Source organism: Camelus bactrianus, chromosome 3 (assembly GCF_048773025.1).
Source record: "Camelus bactrianus isolate YW-2024 breed Bactrian camel chromosome 3, ASM4877302v1, whole genome shotgun sequence".
NCBI lineage: Eukaryota > Metazoa > Chordata > Mammalia > Artiodactyla > Camelidae > Camelus > Camelus bactrianus.
The window spans coordinates 90,719,426-90,739,368 of NC_133541.1; the positions used below are offsets into that span (position 1 = coordinate 90,719,426).

At 36.4% G+C, this 19,943-nt stretch overlaps 1 protein-coding gene across 2 annotated transcripts in view; it reads right to left on the minus strand.

Annotated features, from left to right (window-relative positions):
* The window catches only part of FBN2 (fibrillin 2), a 207,360-nt gene that overhangs the window by 77,027 nt on the left and 110,390 nt on the right, over positions 1–19,943 (minus strand). For both annotated transcript variants that reach the window (XM_074360603.1, XM_074360604.1), the window contains 8 exons: positions 16,725–16,844; positions 15,671–15,796; positions 14,706–14,828; positions 13,082–13,204; positions 7,998–8,150; positions 5,510–5,563; positions 3,795–3,920; positions 1,137–1,262 (listed from right to left, as the gene is read on the minus strand). In XM_074360603.1, coding sequence (XP_074216704.1) covers positions 1,137–1,262; positions 3,795–3,920; positions 5,510–5,563; positions 7,998–8,150; positions 13,082–13,204; positions 14,706–14,828; positions 15,671–15,796; positions 16,725–16,844 — 951 coding nt within the window. The remainder of the gene's footprint in view (positions 1–1,136; positions 1,263–3,794; positions 3,921–5,509; positions 5,564–7,997; positions 8,151–13,081; positions 13,205–14,705; positions 14,829–15,670; positions 15,797–16,724; positions 16,845–19,943) is intronic.

Genomic DNA, 19,943 nt, shown 5'->3' on the forward strand with positions numbered 1-19,943 from the left:
TTGCTGGGGTTTTCTTTTTTCTTCTCTTTTTTGTTTTTCTTCAGGAGAATTACTTTTTTCAGTGGTCCCTCCAACTCAATCCAAACTTAGAATTGCACTTTGTAACTGCCTTTCACTGACTTCAGCGGAATCATCTGTGTTTCAGCATCTTGTTTGAGTCCTAACTTGTTTCTGTTCATAAGAATGCTTTGAAGTTGAACAGTAAGATGAAGAGAGCATGTTAAAATCTTTTTGCATAATTTTACTAGTGCAGTTTTCTTGGCTATGGAGTCACTAGGAAACAAATACTTCAACAGCTAAGGAAAGGGCTATTCCAAATAAAGACGAAAACTTTTCTTTTTTAAAACTACTATTCGGAAGTAGCTACTGGATTTGAGAGTGTCATAGGACACTTCTGTCGGCCCTCACAGTGAGACTTAAAAGGAGCAATGACTAGTGGTCATACAGTACTTTGATCAAGAAACAAAAACAGAACTTAAGGCACTCACTTCTTAGCTGGTATCACACTGAAAATGAGGCCTTTCTTAAGCATTTAGCTCATTTGTATAACTTCCACTCTAGAAAAATGTACTTGAAAGCAAAGAGGAAGTTTTTAAATCGTGATTCATGAACTATAAGGCCAAATTATAACTCTTAAAATTATCAAATGGAAAGGAAAATTTTCTCGGGCTATAAATTCAATTAAGGTGACCATTTTTATTCAGGCCCCACGTATTTTCTGGGCCAACCTCTGAGGTCTATCAATCATTTCATAAATAAAATGCCTAACAGCTGACTTTGCCATTACAATTCAGGTTCCCCAAGGCTCATGTGTCATAGTGGATTTAAAGAGGGAAAAACAAACAAACATCTGACATTTTATCAGCAAGTAAAACCAACTGGTTCCTTTCACTTTTTTTCCCATTAACTTCAAAATGTTTGTTGATATTTTATCTCAATGGTACAAAGTGGTGGTATCTGTCCACGGGGTTAGGTGCACACTATTTCTAAAGCTGGCATATTAGCTGAAGGAGATTATAAAATTGAAAACATATTCAAACAACACTCTTTTCCTCTACTGTGTCATCAATGCACTAGACGTTTATGCATCCTTGGGTGCTCACCACGCACACACAGCTAAGGAAGACGGCTCTTACCTTCACATGTCTCCGTCTCAGTCCTGAACACGTATCCGGGTGGGCACGTGCAGCTGTAGCTCCCGGGCGTGTTTCGGCACAAGCCATTGTCACAGAGCAGTCTGTTCACCAGGCACTCGTCGATGTCTGCAAGTAACCATTAGACAGGAGATACACATATTGAAATGGAGAGCACAGTGATCAGAATGTTTCATTTTTGTTGTTTGTTTCTTTCCTCACTCCACGCCTTGACTTAGCCTTTTCACACCCACAGCACATTCCTTGATCCTAAGCAAACTATATTTGGTTTTATTCAAATAGAACATTCTTAATCTGGCTACTTTTAAGATGCTTGAAGTCCCTGGGAGGTATGTTAAGCTTTGGAGAAAATTCATTAAAACTTTTTTTGTGTGCACTGATTGTCCCCTAGTGGTATTAGATATATTTTAAAGCACCGATGAAGTATATCAAAAGATAAACTCACTTGCCTATATACTTGCTTATAGATAATAAAAATAACAGATGATTTTTTCAAGCTTTTTCTCTGATTAAAATTCTAATAAAGAATGTGTTAAATGACAGTTAAATAAAAGGTATTTACTAATCTTTTCCCACTGTTTTTAATCTCAGAAACAATTAGCTATTAATAGAAAATTAATGTCAGAAACAATTAACTATTAATAGAAAATTAATGACATATTTTATACTTTTGCAGTCTAGAATAGCCTAGAAAATATCACCTAAAGCTTGTGTTTTAAAAGACTCACATTAAGTTTTATCTTTGTATCTGCACTCTCATTTTTGCAAGTGTAATGACAGAAAGAAATAAAACTTGTAGTTTGGTACGAAGATCTCCTTTGACTTAAAGATGTATTTTTAGTCTTACAAATAACAATTGTACCTTACCAAACAATGCACACAATGTACACTATAAAAATTTGGAAATCAGAGGTTGGAAAAACATTTCCTATAATTCTATCACAACTGAAAATATTATGTTTTTGTTTGACGCTTTTTCCTGTGGATGTTACATTTTTGCTCTAATTCTGCAACTTGATTTTTAAAAATTAACATTATATTTTAAACATCACTATAATATCAAGTGGCTGAGTCATAATTTATTTATCCATGAGTCCATGCTGTGGGTTGAAATGTTTCCCTCAAAAAAAGATTCTGAATTCCTAACCCCCAGTACCTCAGAATGTGTATCTTATTTGGAAATAGGACTGTTACAGATGTAAGCAAGATAAAATGATGCCATTAAGGTAGGTCACATTCCAGTATGGCTATGGACACCAATGTGACTGGTGTCCACATAAAAAGGGGAAACTTTGACATAGAGACAGACCCACAGAGGGAAGCTGATGTAAGATGAGGCATACAGGGAAAGACGAACATGTGGCTAGAGTGCGATCTAAAAGCCTAGGAAGGCTAAAGACTGCAGGCAAACACCAGAGGCTAGAAGAAGAAAGGACAGCTTCTTCCCTAGAGCCATCAGAGAGCACATGGCCTTGTGGACACCTTAATTTTGCACTTCTGACTTCCCACATGGTAACAGTAAACTTCTGTTGTTTTAAGCAGTCTACTTTTTGGTACTTGTTATGGCAGCCCTAGCAAACTAAAACTGGAATTTGGCTTCATTTTTATTTTTAAAATCTAGTTTTAACTTTGTCAATATTATGCATATATCTGCTTTAAAGAGTTGAATAGTTCCATGGACCATGTTTAGTGTGTAAGCACTCACTGAGTCTCCCTGTTTTCAGTAGGATGCCCATGCACTCAGCTACACTTGGAAGCTATGCTGGAAGCGATTTTGCTTCTGGTGAATAAAAGTTAGCTGGCTTGCATACTTTTATAAATGTTCAATAATCTCTGGCTGGTGCCCTTCCCAGTAGGTATCAAAACCTATTACAAGTGTATGGTATTTAATACAGCTTTGTGTGTCCATCTGTATGTATATCTTCAGCCCACAATGAAATGAATCTATAACACATATCAGTAATAAAAACCAGTACCATAAACATAGAAAAATGTATTTCTTTCTAATCATAATCATCAAGACTTGGCTACAACTCATTAGTGATCAGATGTAAAAATTGTTATATGTAATGATGGGTAGAGTAACATTCATTTTGTACATGTGGACTCAAGTGTTCTGTGGGAAAATCTAGATTCTTCACAAATTCTTGAATATATGAACTACATACTTCAGTTTTTTTCAAACATTCCCTTATAAATTACAAAAAGAAACACCCATTTCAGTTATTATGTTTGGATAAGTTGCAGCAACTGGTTGCTTCTTTACAGTTCAACCTGCAATATTTAATTTTCTTAACTTACTATTATCCATACTGCCTCGTTAATTTTTGAAGCCCACTTCTTAGTGAAAAATTACAGATTAAGTCATATGCTGAAAAACAACAGGCCAATAACTGACTATGTGTCCATTCATTTGGGAAAACAATAATTTAAATACTAAACTGTGCCACTATAATGGTTGTTACTGTGTAACAACATCAGTTTGATTCCAACATTTTTATATTTCTCTGTACCAAGAAGGAAATAAGAGAAACTGTAAGATCTCTAGTTTTACTCATTTATTTGTAGTTTGATTTCTCCTGTAATCTGTGGGATTGAACTACACAAAAGGCTCTTGTATAAATAAAACAAATAACTTACCAATACAGTTTCTTCCTGAGGCATCAGGTTCATAGCCACTGTTGCAATTACAACGATAGCTACCACGTAAATTTTCACAAATTCCATTGGCACATATGTCAGGATCCAAAGCACACTCATTGATATCTGCATTAAATATGCAAAGTTTAATGCTTACAGTCATTTTACTGTTTGTTGATATATGTATGTGTAATAAAGATCACTCGAAATAAGCAGCGTTTCATTCTGCCAACCCCCAATTTTCCTGCCGTTCAGAAAGGAAGAGGAAATGAATATGAAGAGAATAAAATTGAGAGATCCGGGACACTTCCCTGGAAGGCCAAAAGAAAAATGAAGGAATTGGCAGAAAATCAAAGAATTAAACCATGAAATGTGCTGGCATTTATGATAAAATTAATAAAGAAATTCATAGGCTGTTGGCTCAAAGCCCAAAGGAAAACTCAACTTGATGGGTATTATAACTATCTAATTAAAAGACAAAGAGTTTTTAGGGTATCTATATAATTTTATGGTCTTGAAAGCATGGAATATGTCTATTTTATTATCATTTTTTGTAGTCAAGTAAGTAATATGACACTTAATAAATGCTCCTCATTGTCAATAAGCTGAAATTAATGGAGAGGACAGTTCAAATGTGGATGCTTGAGAACACGTTTTACAACAAGCCATGAACATGACCACTCTCTGTCACCCATGGGCAGTGGGATTTGAGGAATGCTGGTCTTGCATGTGCAACCAGCTAATTCCCATAGGAAGCTGGTTCTGCTGGAGAGGCCATATTGAGAAGGAATAAAAAAATAAAAAAAAAATTTTAGTCACTATGCTCAAATTTTAATCCTAACTACTATTTTCTAGAATTCAGAAAACCTTACATACTCCAGAGATGTCAGCCTTTCGTCTTATTTTTGGGAGAAATATCTTTGTAAAAGTTTGCTTTGTTACTCTGGTTTCCGACACTCTTTGCAAAATGCAACATTTACCGTCCACTAATCTATAATTTGTCTAAAGTCTCCTCAAATGTGAAAGTAGAAGAATATATCGCATAAACTAAAGATTAACAGCACCCTACAGTTTTATTTTAAAAAAACAACAAAGGACAATATATCTATTTTAACATATAAAAGAACCTTAAAATTATAAACATATATGTACTAAATATTCAAGTTCTATATTGGAATTTTGTTAATCATAGGGCTAAATTTAAAATAAGAAAACTTTAATGAATTGTGCTTCTTTAGTTGGATAGAAACATTTTAGTATTCTTGGCCATAAATAGTCAATTTATTTTTAGGGCAGTGTATCTCAAAATCTCTCTTAAAGCTCCATATAAAATATCTTTCACTGATTGTTTTTGCTGAAACCATGTTAAGTGTTATTATTTAATATTTTTCATTTAAATTGACTTGCTTTTTTTTTAAAATCAACTCTAGCTTCTTTTTAAGCAATGGCATCCATAAAACCACAGTTGGAGATTGTTAGTGACATTTTTAACAATGATTATTTAACAGATAAATATTTATCTTTCAGGGAAAATGTGCATCTATATACCAATTGATATCATCTAGCTTATAACCACTGTTCTAGGAGATAATTCATCTCATTACTTTACAGTGACATATTTTTATAATATTAAATATAGTCATATCCATAATGTTACAATAATAAAGTTATACAATTGTATAATTATTATAAGACTGAGAATTAAATAGAGTTACCTCTTCCATCCACAGTGATACCTACTCCACTACTACAAAGGCCATGGAATTCAGCTATAAGATAAAAACAAATAGAGAAATTAAAAACCCCATATCTATTCCATACACAAGTCACTTACATAACTCCAAAACTATCATTAGGAAGAATTACCTACAGTAACTTGAAATGAAAAAAAAAAAAAATCACCATTTTCTAGCACATAATTATGTTAAGAATTCCAAAATCACAAATACGCATAAAAAAAGTAAATAATAATTTGTGATTATTGTCCTGAATGTTGTTAATATATTGATAAACATTAGAAATATTTTCTACATATGGGAACTTTAAAAAATCTAAATTGTATTTTGGAGATTGCTCTTAAACTTTTTTCTCCTCTCAATAATAATAACAGAAAACAATTATGTAATAAATGGCATTTACCATGTGCCTGGTATTGTTCCAGGATTTTATATCTAATAATTTATTTAATCCTCCCAATACCATAAACTTGACACTTACCTTCCCTCTTTTACACGTGAGAAAGTTAGGACAGAGACAGGAAGGAACTTGCTCAGATCAGAGACGCTCTAAGTGGGGAGCAGGCGTGGATCCTCCACACTCTACAACATTTCCCACTTCCTGGACTACCCCATTTAATGGACTTTTTAACAGTTTTTTCTCAGTTATGTGGATATACCACATTTATTCAATCAACCTCTTATTGATGAAATTAGATTTATCCAACTTTCAGCAATTATAATAAATAATACAAAGTTCAATTATCTCACTCTGTTAATCTCTTGGAAGTAAAACTGCTCAAAGTTTATGTCTCTTTTAAGGCATCTGATATTCCTCTCCTCCCTAAATGTTCCAGGTTACCCTTCTAAAAGCAGTGCAAGAGAGCACCCATTTTTGTACACCCTCCCCAATGCTGGAAAAAAATCAGTCATCTATCCTTTACCAATCTAATAAATTAAAAAAAACCCCACCTTTTTAGAATTTTCTTTTAATTTCAGATAGATTGGGCATCTTTTTATATGGAACTTGTACCATTTGCACTTCTGCTCTGTGAAGTTTCATTTGTGTACAGCGCACTTTTTTCTATACAGAATTTCAGTTTTCCTTATTGATTAATGTAAATTCCTTATAAATTAAGGGAAATATTTTTCCAGTTCATACGTGTATTTTAGTCTTTGGTGCTTTTTTTGAGAGTCCTTTACCATAACAAAATAACAAAAAGTTTATATAATCTGTAAGAAAATTATTTTGTAATGTTTAACACAGCCAACTTCCTATTTTTTCCAACGTTTATCAACAATACTAAATACTTAGCTCAGCTTGTTCTCACTGATCTAAATGCTATCTTTATTGTATCCTACATTCCCGCTGACACTCACAACTGTCCTAGACTCGTTTCACTAGTTCATGGCTCTTTTTATCTAGTCCTACTATCCACTTTTCTACTTCTTTCACAGTGTGCCTAAGTCACTTAAATACATTTTTAGGGCAAGACTTCCTTCATTATCTCCTTTTTTGATAAATGTCATACTCAGCAATTCTTCCACAGAAACTCTAATCATTTTGCTCAAGTTTGAACACTTCATGTAGGATTTTTAACAGAATTACAAGCCACTTCCTTTGCTGGAATGCATTTTTCCACCCTCTACGTGGGAAGTTCTTACCACTTTTTTCAAGACCAAAGTAAACACGTCCCCTCAGTGAAGGCTTTCCCAGCCTCCCCAGGCAACTAACTGCTCCTTCCTTTGGGCTCTCCCAGTTTGTTTATGTCCCTTTTAAGGTACAAGGCATACTAAATTGTAATTTATATGCTTGCCTATCTATATTTTCAACTATTCCCAACTTTTAAGGGGAAAAAAAAAGAGATTGTGCCTATTTTTGAATCCCTACCATACATACATATATATTCAATTTATTCAGTTTTCATAAACATATGAATAAACAAGTCATAGAAGAGTCAAAGAATTAAACAGTTTAATGTGCCTATAATTTATGGTAACATTTATAAAGAAATTTATTTCTGTCTGGAACTACTGAGAGATTCCTGATAGACCGAAACTTCTGACAGACTAAAGCCTCGGACCATTCTGCGTCGAGATGAAAAGTAAACAAACAAAATCAGGTTCTCATGAACTTATAATAATCTTGAGAGTGGTGAAGTAAATTTTATGCTATTTATCTTCACCATGACATCAGAGATCAAGGACTTTAGGCTAACGTATCCACGTAAAGAATCTGTTGTAACAACCATAATTGAATCAGCAAATAAACTTTCCTATTCACCGTGTGTTCTCTCTGCCTAGAAATCCTAAGTACATACAAGCCAGGTGTCCTTGTTAGGTGACTCATACCAACGCAGATTTCAATTTCTTTTATTCCGTTAAAAATTAAGACAAAACACTCCACAGCCGAGGGACTCTTTGGCCAAACACCTAAGGTGACATCTCAGGACTCTTCATCAGGTATGAACATGGCAAAGGTGACTACCTGAATTTTTAGCAGGGCATGGCTGGCAGGGCTCTCCAAAACCATAGTCTGGATTGGCACAGCAGCACTCAGACTTGGTCACCGCGCCGGGGAAAGGACGGACACATACTCCTTTCTTGATTCCCCCATAGCATGTACTGCGCATGTGAGTATCTAAAGGAGACAGAGGAACAGTGGTTTGAGATAGTGCCAGAGACGACGGGATTTCAAAACGAAAGGCTTTTGTAACCTAAGTGGCCGCTGGGTGGGAAGCTTCTGCCTTTTCTTTTTCTTTGTATCTTTAGCATCTCACAGTGTTTGAAAAAATCAACAAATGTTTATTGAGAGAGGGAAAGAATAAATGCATACCAGCATCCATTCATGTGCTACGCCAGCATCAATTGTCCCACTTACCCTCACAGGCCTGTCGCTGAACCAGGTGCACCTGCACAATTACAAACAAGACCCGGAGCTCTCATCACTGACTACACTGTACTCAGAATATCACATTTCTATTTCAGAAGATCTGTGAACTGTGAAGTGCAATACAGTTAAACTACCTTGAGACGACACTGCTGGGTCATGAAATGTCTTACTTCAAATTTCTGAGTTAGGAGGAGGCCTTTCTTTATAACTCCCAGTTTACTGTTGTCACTAAGTTTTAATCTCAGACTCCCAATAAATCCAGTTATAAAAATAATAACTACCACTATGTGTCCGTGGCATTGTGCTTAGTGCTTTACAGACACGATCTCACTGAACATTCAGGTCAACAACTCCACAGGATAGTGATCATTACCCACATTTTGTAGATGAGGAATGTGGGGTTCGGGGGGATTACACAGGATGCCCAACGGCCTAGACTGTCCACTGCCTGAGCTGAGATTCAGACTCAGGCTCATGTGACCTCCAAAGCTCTTCTTCTTTATACCGTGTCCTGTTACATCTGAAAGAAGCATATCCTGCCGAGTTACCTCGTTCTAAATTCTCATAAAACATGCTACAACTTTATGAGACAGTAAACGGTGAAGTACAAAAACACTCAGATCATCATAGAGGCCAGAGAAGCGGTATCGTTTTTAAGCAGTGTATTGATATGGTAATTCCATCAAAGAGAGAATTGTTATTATAAATATCTATAATTATTCACAACTTATTGGAAATAATTTTTATCTACTTGTTATGCAAAGCGAGTTACCTCCTGCCTTCTGATGTGGTGATGTTTCTCATTAAAACAATGAGATGCATGGCTGCGTTAAACCATGAGCTGTGTGTGTGCTCAAACAGAAGCAGGCTATGAGATTCACCACACCCGCCCTGTGCACAGGACGCGCTGTCCCCTTCTGCGTCTGCCGTGGCCCCGTTTGGCAGAGTCGGCCGCGAGTTACACACGAATGCAGGACGCGGCACGATGACGAACACGCACAGGAACAACACAGTTCATGATTTCCAGTAAGAGTTTAGTGAGTTCTTAGGGTGGCATCACTTACCTCAGAAGGCATCATAGAATGGTCAAGTTATTTCTGTTTTCTCATTGAGAACATAAGCCAGGCACAATTTTTAAAAGCAAGCCGATAAACAGCCTAAGGTACACACTTCTACCTCTACAATGAAGTCAATTTTTCCCTTCTTAAAGAGCCCAGACAGGAACGCTGGCTCGTATCTCTTCAGTGTAGCCAAGCCACGGTTCACGGGGGACAGAGGGACCAGCAGCACCATCAGAACGTGCTCACATGAGTGTTCTGATCGGAAGCGGACCTGACTGCGAAGCTGTACCTTTTCCATATGTTATCAAATTTCTCCGTATCTTTTCTTTCTTAAAAATTGGAACTTTAAAGGGTTTTCTCAGGTAGTTGGTAAAGTATGTATAGACACAAAATGCTAATTTTCTTTTATTCTTCTTTCTTTAGTATACGTTTCCCTATAGCTTAAAGCAAGCAACTCTAAGACTATGCTCTAGGTGTGATGTCACTGTTCTGATTTAACAACCATAATAATTGCAATAGCTGACTAATTGGGCATGTGTTACATGCCAGCCACCATTTAAGCTTTACACAGATACATCTAGTATTAACTTATTTAGTTCTCAGAAACAACTAATGAAGAAAGGAGGCACAGAGAGGTAGTGTATCTTGCCGAAAGCCACAGAGCTAGTAAACAGCAGAACCAGGGTAAAGAAAAAAAATACCCTTTCCCCTGACAGAACTGTCAAGCGATGCTCATAAAGGTGGTGAAATGTTCTCAAGCCAATGTAACAAGACGTTAAAAAGGAAATCTAAGCTGAAATCCCATGGTGTGAAATATCATATAACACGATGAATTTTGAGACTTCAACCTGAAGGAAGCAGAGATGGAAAATGAGTTGCCAAGTCCTCAAACCCTTCCCAATACTGAGGGTACAATTTAGAGAGTGACAATTAAGAGAAGAGTTTTTGAGGGGGATTTTTTTTTTTTTTCTGGCAAGAGGCAGATTACGAGTTGCATGTACTTCCATCCTCACCCCTGGTGGAGAGGGAAGAGCTCTGCAGGGAGCAACTGAAGAGCTTTGTGCCCAGCTCTGTCAGGGACAGCTAGCAGGCAAAGGACAGTGGCTGCTATTCCTAACTGTAGAATCCAGGGAGGGAGGTGAGATCAACCTCTATGCACTTGGCTCACAGGGCAAAGGATGGAGTGTCCTATGGACTGGATGTGGACCACATTAACAGGAGGTTCTAAAACAAGCATGTGGAGGGGTGAGGACACACCATTAGAGTCTGTCTGACATGGACTGCAGAAAGACCACGAGTGGCCACTAGTGTCGGCATCTCAGGAAGGGCAGACCAGTGCCCTTGAAGTACTCATGAAATCACCCATGAGGAAGAAGCTGGCTTTAAACATCTGTGAAGCCCAGAGGTCTTGAAGCCACCCTAGGACAGCATCAATGTGTCCTCCTCCTCACATCTCCTCCTGCACTTTGACCCTGGTGGAGTCAGAAATGTCTTGCTTTAGAAGGTCTGAGCTTGGGAGGGAAATCATAAATTCAAATCAAGTTCAGAATGTTAACTATTATCTGATCCTGGGCATTCTAATTTCTAACTTCAGATTATTTTTATTATCTAAAGTAGTCATATAATTGTTTTGCTATCTAAAAATAGTAAGGTCACAGGGTGGCCACAGTTTTTGTCCTTACTTGTTGGATAAACTGCTCTTGTTGAATAAATTTAAAGATACATTTTAAAAGGATGGGAGAGACCAAAATACAGTTGCCTCTTGTTCATACCCGGCCTGTGAGTCTTGCTTCTTCAACAGACTAGTTACTTTTCTGAAAATAAAAACCCACACCTCAGTACCTAGGGAAACAAAAACAAACAAACAAACAAAATCTAAAATTTTAAGTGCTAACTCTCGTAATAATTCATAGTAGAGATTCATTTCTAACTTCAACAATTAATGCATCTCAAAAGCATCTTGAAAGGCAGAAGACATGAAGAAAGCACACCAAGTACACTACAGAAACAGCAGTCTGTAATTTACACACAGAACAAACGGTGTTTTTATTTTTAAAAATGTAAGTGATCACAACTGTGAAAAACTGGAGAGGGCTTCCCAACAGTTTCTAATGACTTTTCTGTATGAGGATAAGAGAATGAATATTTGTGTTTGAACACCTAATTTCTAATGATTACTAGTACGCTGGTTGCTTTAAAGAAAAATCATTTCTCCCTCCAAAACTGGTTTTGTACTCATCACAGACTTCAGCAGAATCATTTAGATAAAGGAAAAAAGCAACTGCAAATATTTTAGCTCTCCAAGTAGGAAGGAGCTCCGTTCCTTTAGCTGCTGTATTTGAAATATCCCTGAACGAAGTGCTGACAATCCTGTAAGCTGAAATAAATCCTAGACTGAACAGAGTGGATGAACTTAAGTGGACAGATTATTTCCATCTGCTGTTGTTTCTTTTTTTTTTTTTAACCTTCAGAATCCAAATGTTTTGATTCCCATAGGTAAGAATAACCAATTATGTCTAAGAAAGAATTTCATTTCTCTCAAAAATACTTTTAAACCAGTGAGTATGTCTGCCTTTTACCGTATGAACTGAGAAATAAATGGTGCACAATAGGTAATTCACCCTAGAAGTTTTACGAAAGCACTTTTCAGAGAAAACATGGCATTTAATGTATTTTTACAACTAACTCTCACTCTGCTGTTGATAACACTAGGGTGCATTGGTTGGGTTTTGAAATGCCAGTGGTATTTTTTTTTTCTACCTCTTTAAAAGATGCCTGGCAACTCAAATGCATCCAAGAGGAATTCTGAATGGTTTCAAATAAAATATATACTCTCATACTTTTCCCTTGTTTCTACCATTAGCCACGCAGTGATGAGGAACAACTATGAGAAACATTTCTAGCTTTTGATATAAATCCGAGAACTGTAGTGTAAGTTATTTACATTTAAAATTTTGTTTGGGTAAAAACAAGAGTTTCTTTAAACATAACTACAATCTCCATTTCATGTATTATCAGTTATCAATGACAAAATAAAAACCCATTGTATTTAGAGACTTGGTTATCTAACAATATGAAGCAAGCTGGTTAAAGGACAATTTTTTTCTCCTCTAGCATTTCTGACTTGCATCTCATCAAAGCCATCTGAAGGGAGTTAACTGGGCCCTCTGCCCAGTTAAAAACCACTTCATTGAGAGATAATTCACATACACGAATTCATCCATTTAAAGTGTATAATTCAATAGTTTTGGGCATATTCATAGTTACACAATCATCACTACAGTTGACTTTAGAACATCTCATCACCTTGAAAATGCCTTTATCGATCACCCCCTGCTCTTGCCACCTTCACCCTTTCTGCTCTAAGCAACCACTCGTCAGCTTTGCCTCCACAGATTTGCCTTCTACAAACACTTCACATGGAATTGCATACTATGTGGTCTTGTATGTGTGGTTTCTTTCACTTAGCATAATGTCTTCGAGTCCATCCATGTGTTCGTATGTATCAGTGCTTCATTCCTTTTTATGACTGAATATTGTTCCATTGTATAGATATATCTTTATCCATTTTTCAAAGATCATTTGGACACCGGGGCCACTACAGAATGCTTCACTTACCGACACACACACGTCCGTCCACACCCACCGCCAGGCCCGGGGGGCAGTCACAGCGGAAGGACCCTTCATTGTTGATGCAGTGTCCATTCATGCAGATTCCTGGGGTCTGGCACTCATCGACATCTGCCCGGAGGGGAACACAAGCCCAACCGTTACTGGGTACATTTAACTTTATTAGAGTTCACCTGTTGCCAACACTCTAGATTAGCAACATGTTGTTTTCAGTTTTAGTAATTTGCAGAACACAGAGATGTGTCAACAAATCTTATACCTAAATGCAACTCTTTTAAATACATTTTCAGAAGACTGAGGGAAAAGTTGCCTCATTTTTGTAATTAACTTTTATTTACACACACATAAAATTGTAACAAAGATCGATGGTGTTTAATATTAATTTGATTTATTCATAATAACAAAATAATTTGGGACATCTCTTGTAATTTTTAACCTGCTTGAATTTATCAAATGTAACCCAATATTAAATGGCTTCCCCCTAAAATGAAACAGACTTCAAAACTCAGAGCTGCCAAATCATGAGCATTTCAAAATTTATGGATTACAACATTTGTAATAAAAGATTAATAAAAATTTCAATAAGGCAGAAACTGGTGAGAGTTAGGTCATCTTTATATGTGTACTTAAGTTTCTTAAGAAATGTTGAAAAAGTTACATGCTGTAATGTAATGCTACACACTGGAACATAACGCTAATCTCATACCCTGTGATTAATCTGAGTCCATTAACCTTGAGATGACATCCCTGTCAAAAGTTCAATCATTCAGCAAAACCACAATATTTCCATTTAATACTGTACTTTTTTTTTTAAATTCAGAAATATGAGAATCTATCTTGATTTTTCTCTCTCTGCTTCCCTGTAATTTCAGTGTAACGGTTATGAGTGTTATTTGGTCTTCAGATAAATTTGTGCAGTTGAAGGCAGAAAGTATTCATGGAGCTAATTTTCTCTAAAAGGAGAAACTGGGGGAAAAAACTTTAATTTCTAAGTAGGAATTGAAAAATTTGTTCCATCTTACTAAATTTCAGTTGTGAGTATAAACATACTATAGTCTTTATTTCCAAGAGTCACATATTTTGCTCACTAAGGTTATCACTGAAGCTTGAGCTTCAAAATGGCTTTATAAACAAAATGATAAGACTATTCACATTATTTCTTCACAAAATCAGTGTAAGATTTTTTTAGATAATGATATAGTAACAAATGATCTGTGGATTAGCTTCCGGAAAATATATAATAAAAACCAGTAATGAATGACAGTGGAAAATCTAGTACTGAGAAAACAAGATTTTTTCTTTCTCTTTTTTATTTAGGCAAGGAGTAGGGAGAAATTATTTCTACATTGTCTCTTCCAGACTTGCTGGAACTAATCTGTCATTCCCTTAATTTTTCCTATACCATTATTATTTTTTGCAAAGATATTACTGTTCCATAGGCCACAATGGGTGTTTTTCTAGGAAGCATTAGACACCTACCGTACTGAATTAGCAAGAGATGTGAATAATATGAAATCCACATGAAGAAACCTAAGTAATTCTTGCATAATTCATTCAAATAAAAAAGATGGTTTCGATCATGGTTACTTTCCTATCTCAAAGCCATACATACCAGTACAGTAACGCCCATTTGGAGCCAAGACAAATCCTGGTTTGCAGATGCACTTGAAGCTGCCATCTTCATTAATGCACATCCCATTCAAACACATGTTGGTAGTTGTACATTCATCATGGTCTGCAGAAGGAGAGAGAGTGACTTACATCTCTGGCGAGGAACCCAGTTCCCTCTCTATAAACAATTGACAGTCATATCCTATTGCATAAATGAGTCGTATGCTTATGGATTTTTTTCTTACGAATGCCAACTGATTGAAAGCAAATAGCATGGAGAACATGAGGGAGCTTTGGTGTAAGGGACATAAGGGAAAAGAATTAAGGAAATTTTGTGCTTAGTCGCCATTAAAATCATGTGAGTAGTGTTTTATTTTGATTACCAAAAAAAGTTAATATGATTTCAGGGAATGTTTCTTTTGTGGGATAGAATAAAGCAATGACAAACTTCACTGCAGGTGGAATGATCTGGACTTTCACTAGTGGGTGAAATATGAGTCGTTGTGCAAACAGAATATTTCTGTGGAGTAGTGGTATTTACTACACTGCTAGACACCACCACAACCACAAATTTAGAGATCTGATTATCACACACGTCAAACATTTTTATGCCTCCCCAGATTGGGGGGGGTGGACTTTTTCTATCTTGTCAGTGTCATAAATCCAACATCCAAAATACAGTAGGTGCTAATAATTACGAAGAACAACCGCTACTAAAAATTAAACATGTGTCACACAGGAAATTTTCAGATGCAGTAAATTGTTCATCTGTTATGACATTTACAAAAAAAATCTGTCCCTTCACTTTAATAGTCTTATGCTAAAAGCATTTATATTTTACCTAAGTCATCTGAACAACTCTCAAATATGTGTTGTGTGAGCTTTCCTGGAAATAGTATATATGGTTCTAAATAGAAATGTATATCCTTTAAAAATCTTCTGCAAGGGGGTAGGCAATTCCCATACCAACACAGTTTTTTCCATCTGTAGTTAATTCAAAGCCGGCATTGCAAATGCACTGGAAACTTCCATCTGTGTTCACACATCGACCATTTTTACAAAGAACCCCATTCTGGATGCATTCATCGATATCTGGGAAAATTAAGAATGGCCAAACATTATTCTTTAAAAAAACTACAGATAAAGACAGTAAGGCAATAAATGTAATTTTAAATACCCAGTTTATTTTTACATGTAAAATTCAAGATGATGTTCCTTATTTAGCAAAATTTCCATCTCTCACCAGCTTTTCTTCTTGGATAGGTAGGTATAAACAACTTTACAGCCCCAACTTATAGTAGCTGAAGACGAAAAGAAAGAAAAATGAAATGGGGTGTGCAGAGAATGTACGAGGGTGGGCACCGCAGCTGGAATTACTGGTGCAGCTGTTTTCGACACAGTGGCTTAAAAGTCAGACCAAGGAGTTGAGTAAAAGTAAAGTAACTACAGAATATCTGGGTTAAGAGCAACATGATAAAAAAAACTGCTGGAGGGAAATGATTCAAGTAAGTGCCAGTGGATGAACAGGAAACGAGAAGGAAGACAAGCAGAGTCATCTGCTGAAAGAATTCCGAGATGAATCAGCAGTGAGGCAGAGGGTTTGGACGATGATGGGGGGTGTCGCAATGAAGCTGTGAATAAAGTGCAGGCGTGATTTGGTGTCGGACTACGTGTGAGGTTCAGAGAAAACAGTAGTTGAAAATGACAATAAATCTCAAGCCCCGTTAATCAGAGAGCAGTAATGCTACTGATGTTACGTGGAGAAACGAAGCTGTGATCTAGGGGAGGAAGAGAAACTGGATTTTTTGTGAAGCCAGATACCACGTTGCTTGTGTTGTATGTGCAAAAAGGGTTTATGTTTGAAGCGAGTGCTTTGAGGGTAGCATGAAGTAAATCTGTAATTATGTAACAGCACTTATTTCATTTCATGTCTTATTTTAATAAGTTCACTTTTAACCTCAACGGCCTGGGTCACCATATTTCATGGAAGATTTTCATATGTGAAAGCAAACTGCCTTACCAATGCATGCTTGCTTGGTAGGAGTCCTCTGGAATCCAGCATGACATTTACAATAATAGGATCCAGGTGTGTTAACACAATCTCCATTAGTGCAGGGATTTGATGTGCATTCATCGACATCTGTGAGTAGCAAAAGAAACCATTACAGACTTCACTCCGTTTCTAGAAATGTTTGTTTAAAGAACGTTTAGGCGTCCCCAGTTTGAGAGAAGGCCAGTCAGTGGTAATAGCCTAAAGAGCAGAAAATTTATAAACGAATAAAAATTCCTTTCTCCAACTACAGAGCCAATCTGGAGATTCACAAAAATAACCGCCTGCTGGAGAGTACAAAGGCATTTGCTTTAATCAAGAAATAATGATTTTTCAATTTGACTAATGCACAATGATTAAAAGCATGCGCTCTACAAAGACACAGCCGTGTGTTCCAATAGGCTATAAAATGCTTATTATCTACAGTAATCTGGGCAAGCTAATAGCCTCTCTAAGGCATAGTACAGAGTGAGAAGATTGTTTAAAGATTTTAAGACATTATATTACATGTTGTCAATTTTACTAGCTTTAAAAAAGACTCATAAATTAAGGAATTTTTGTCAATTATTTTTTGTGGACTCAACTATACATGTAACTATGCATCAAGGCTTGGATAGTATTTTGAAGTATAAAAACATAGAGTGGGGTTAAAAATGGGAATTAATTAAAACAAAGCCCATTATATTCAGTAGCTTCTGGTTTCTTCAGGATCTTAAGGCTGGCACAGGGATTTTTTTGTATAAAAGTTAGTTTTTTGCAAATACTAGTTCTGATGCTAAGTGTGAGAAACATCACTGCTTCTCCTTCAAGTTCCCTCAGGCTTGATTAAACACAAAGCTGTCAAAGAATTCAAGGACCACGCAACCAAATGACAGACTGAACAGGGGTGTGATTAGTCAAGCCCCGGAGAAGTCATCTTTGTCAGTGTTAGAAAAAGTTTAACTCATCTTCTTTCAGCAACGTGCACTAAATACTATTTAGCATGCCGGCACATTAAAAACCTGGCTGACTGGTTAAAGCACAGCAACTCGCCATTTCATGCACATGTAGAAGCCATTAACATATACAGTTTCAGCTAAATTGGAAAGCACAATAAAATCAGTTCACAGGTTTACCATTTTAATAAACAGATTACTCCTTTCAACAGATGTTTCTTAAAAGAGGAACTGTACTGTACCAAACTCACCAACGTCATTTATATAAGCATTCAGACTGAATGCAATTAAACCCTCTCTGGTAAAGGAGGAAAAAAAAAATCTTGGAGCAAATAAAATAAGAACAACAAAGAAAAACAGTATTAAATGCTTTTTTCAACTCATACAAAGATGCCTTCAAGCCTATTAAGACTCACATTTAAGCTTTTGGTTGATAACATCAATTCTACTGAGCCAAAGGAATGAAGCAAAATGAGAAAAGAGAATTCAGAGTGTTAGCAAGCGTATCAAGCACAGCTAATGGTCTGCCCAGAAAGACACAGCACCTTCAGTACACAGTGGTGAAGATCTCTTAAGATTCTCTGTGTGTGCATAATATTGAAATGCAACAATTAAAACTGTATCATAGATGCATCTCTCTAGAAGCCTTATTGTGCAGCTCTGTTCTAGTGAAGAGCATGAGAAACCATGCACCCAAACCCCCGTTTAGGTAAACTTTCTGGGAAGCAGGGTCACGTTTCCAGACCTCTTCCTCCCGTTGAGAACCTGTCTCCAAGGCCCCTCATTGCTGTGACAGCTCTGCCAGTTATGCTGCCATTACAGCCGGGATTCATTTCTGTTTCTTTAGCCCCTTAGGGACCTCACCAAGGTTCCGGTACCCAGAGAAGACATAGTGGTTCACTTACTTACTTCTTCATTGAAAGTGAAAACAAGCACCCAAAAAAACTAGGAGTGACTTCAAAATTCCATATGATTTTCAAATCCCATTTGTTGCTTTTTATTTGTTTTCCAGAGTTATTTTTAAGATTTTTAAGTTTTAGACTGATCACAAATGACCAAATATTGCAGTCTGTGCATGTGGATTCCTTCCTATATTTCCACTGGGGACTGAATATTTTTAAGCAAAATTCACAGGATTTTAAACTCCTAAAATAAGTGAAGTAATTGAGAAATGTTGATTATCAAAATGGTTAAATTCTCAAATACTATTAGGGTACGAAATATTTACCCTTGCAAAGTATCTTATATTCCAACTTAGAAAACAATCTGCAAGAGCTGTAAGATTAGCTGAGGCCCAACAGAAATGAATTATTTCTTACTATTCTAAAATAGAATGATTTGGGTTGAGTTAAAAAACTGCTAACAGCAGTTTGACTTATACAGACACTAAAAGAATCACAGAATTTCATTTTAGAATAGAATTATCAGGAAAACGAGAAAAAAATACAATGAATAAATATAACTATTTTCAGGTCTCAGCAGTAATGCTCTTAATAGCAAAATGGACCTAATTCCATTTTTCTTGTCTTTGAATCTTTGCTACCGTTTTACTGCCTGTCAAGTTGTAGTGTTTTATCAGGTCTCTAACAGAAGTTCCCAAACAGCAATGGCAGTTTGTTATTCCTCAAAACACGGGTACTATTAAAATAGTTACCACCCTTACCACCCTGTCTTGCACTCCAGTAATTTAAAACATCAGTAATTTATCTCCTAACTTCTTCTGACATCTCACTTCGTTGTTTATAAACTCAAACTCAAACTGATTAGAGGTTGCCACTAGAAAGAGTATAGGATTAAAAATATGACAAATTATTTTCTGAAAATATGCCCCAGTACTAATTATCGTCCCTGTGAATTATAACAGAAAAATAACTCCATCTAGGTTTTCACTCTGCAGAGCTGGTGATGAGATCAATCTAAAATGGAACCATTTGTAACAATGTTTGGAACGCTCTGTAACAAATGCAGAAGTCTGAGATTTATATTAACATATTAAATGTGCAGATATGCATCCTCAACGCCTACATTAGACAGAGTTTACTAAAATGGTGGTAGTAGCCCTTCTCACCTGGGTTCCAGGAAAAATTAGGACCCATTATCTTAAGACATCCACTGTATGTGATTAACTCATCTCTTGTGCATCTCGAGTGGTACTAACCATGCATTACCCTTGAGAGAACTGAGAAGACAGTCACCACTGAAGTCACTTTCTGCAGGACTTAGTTCTCCTGAGGAACCTGGTTGAGGAAGCTGG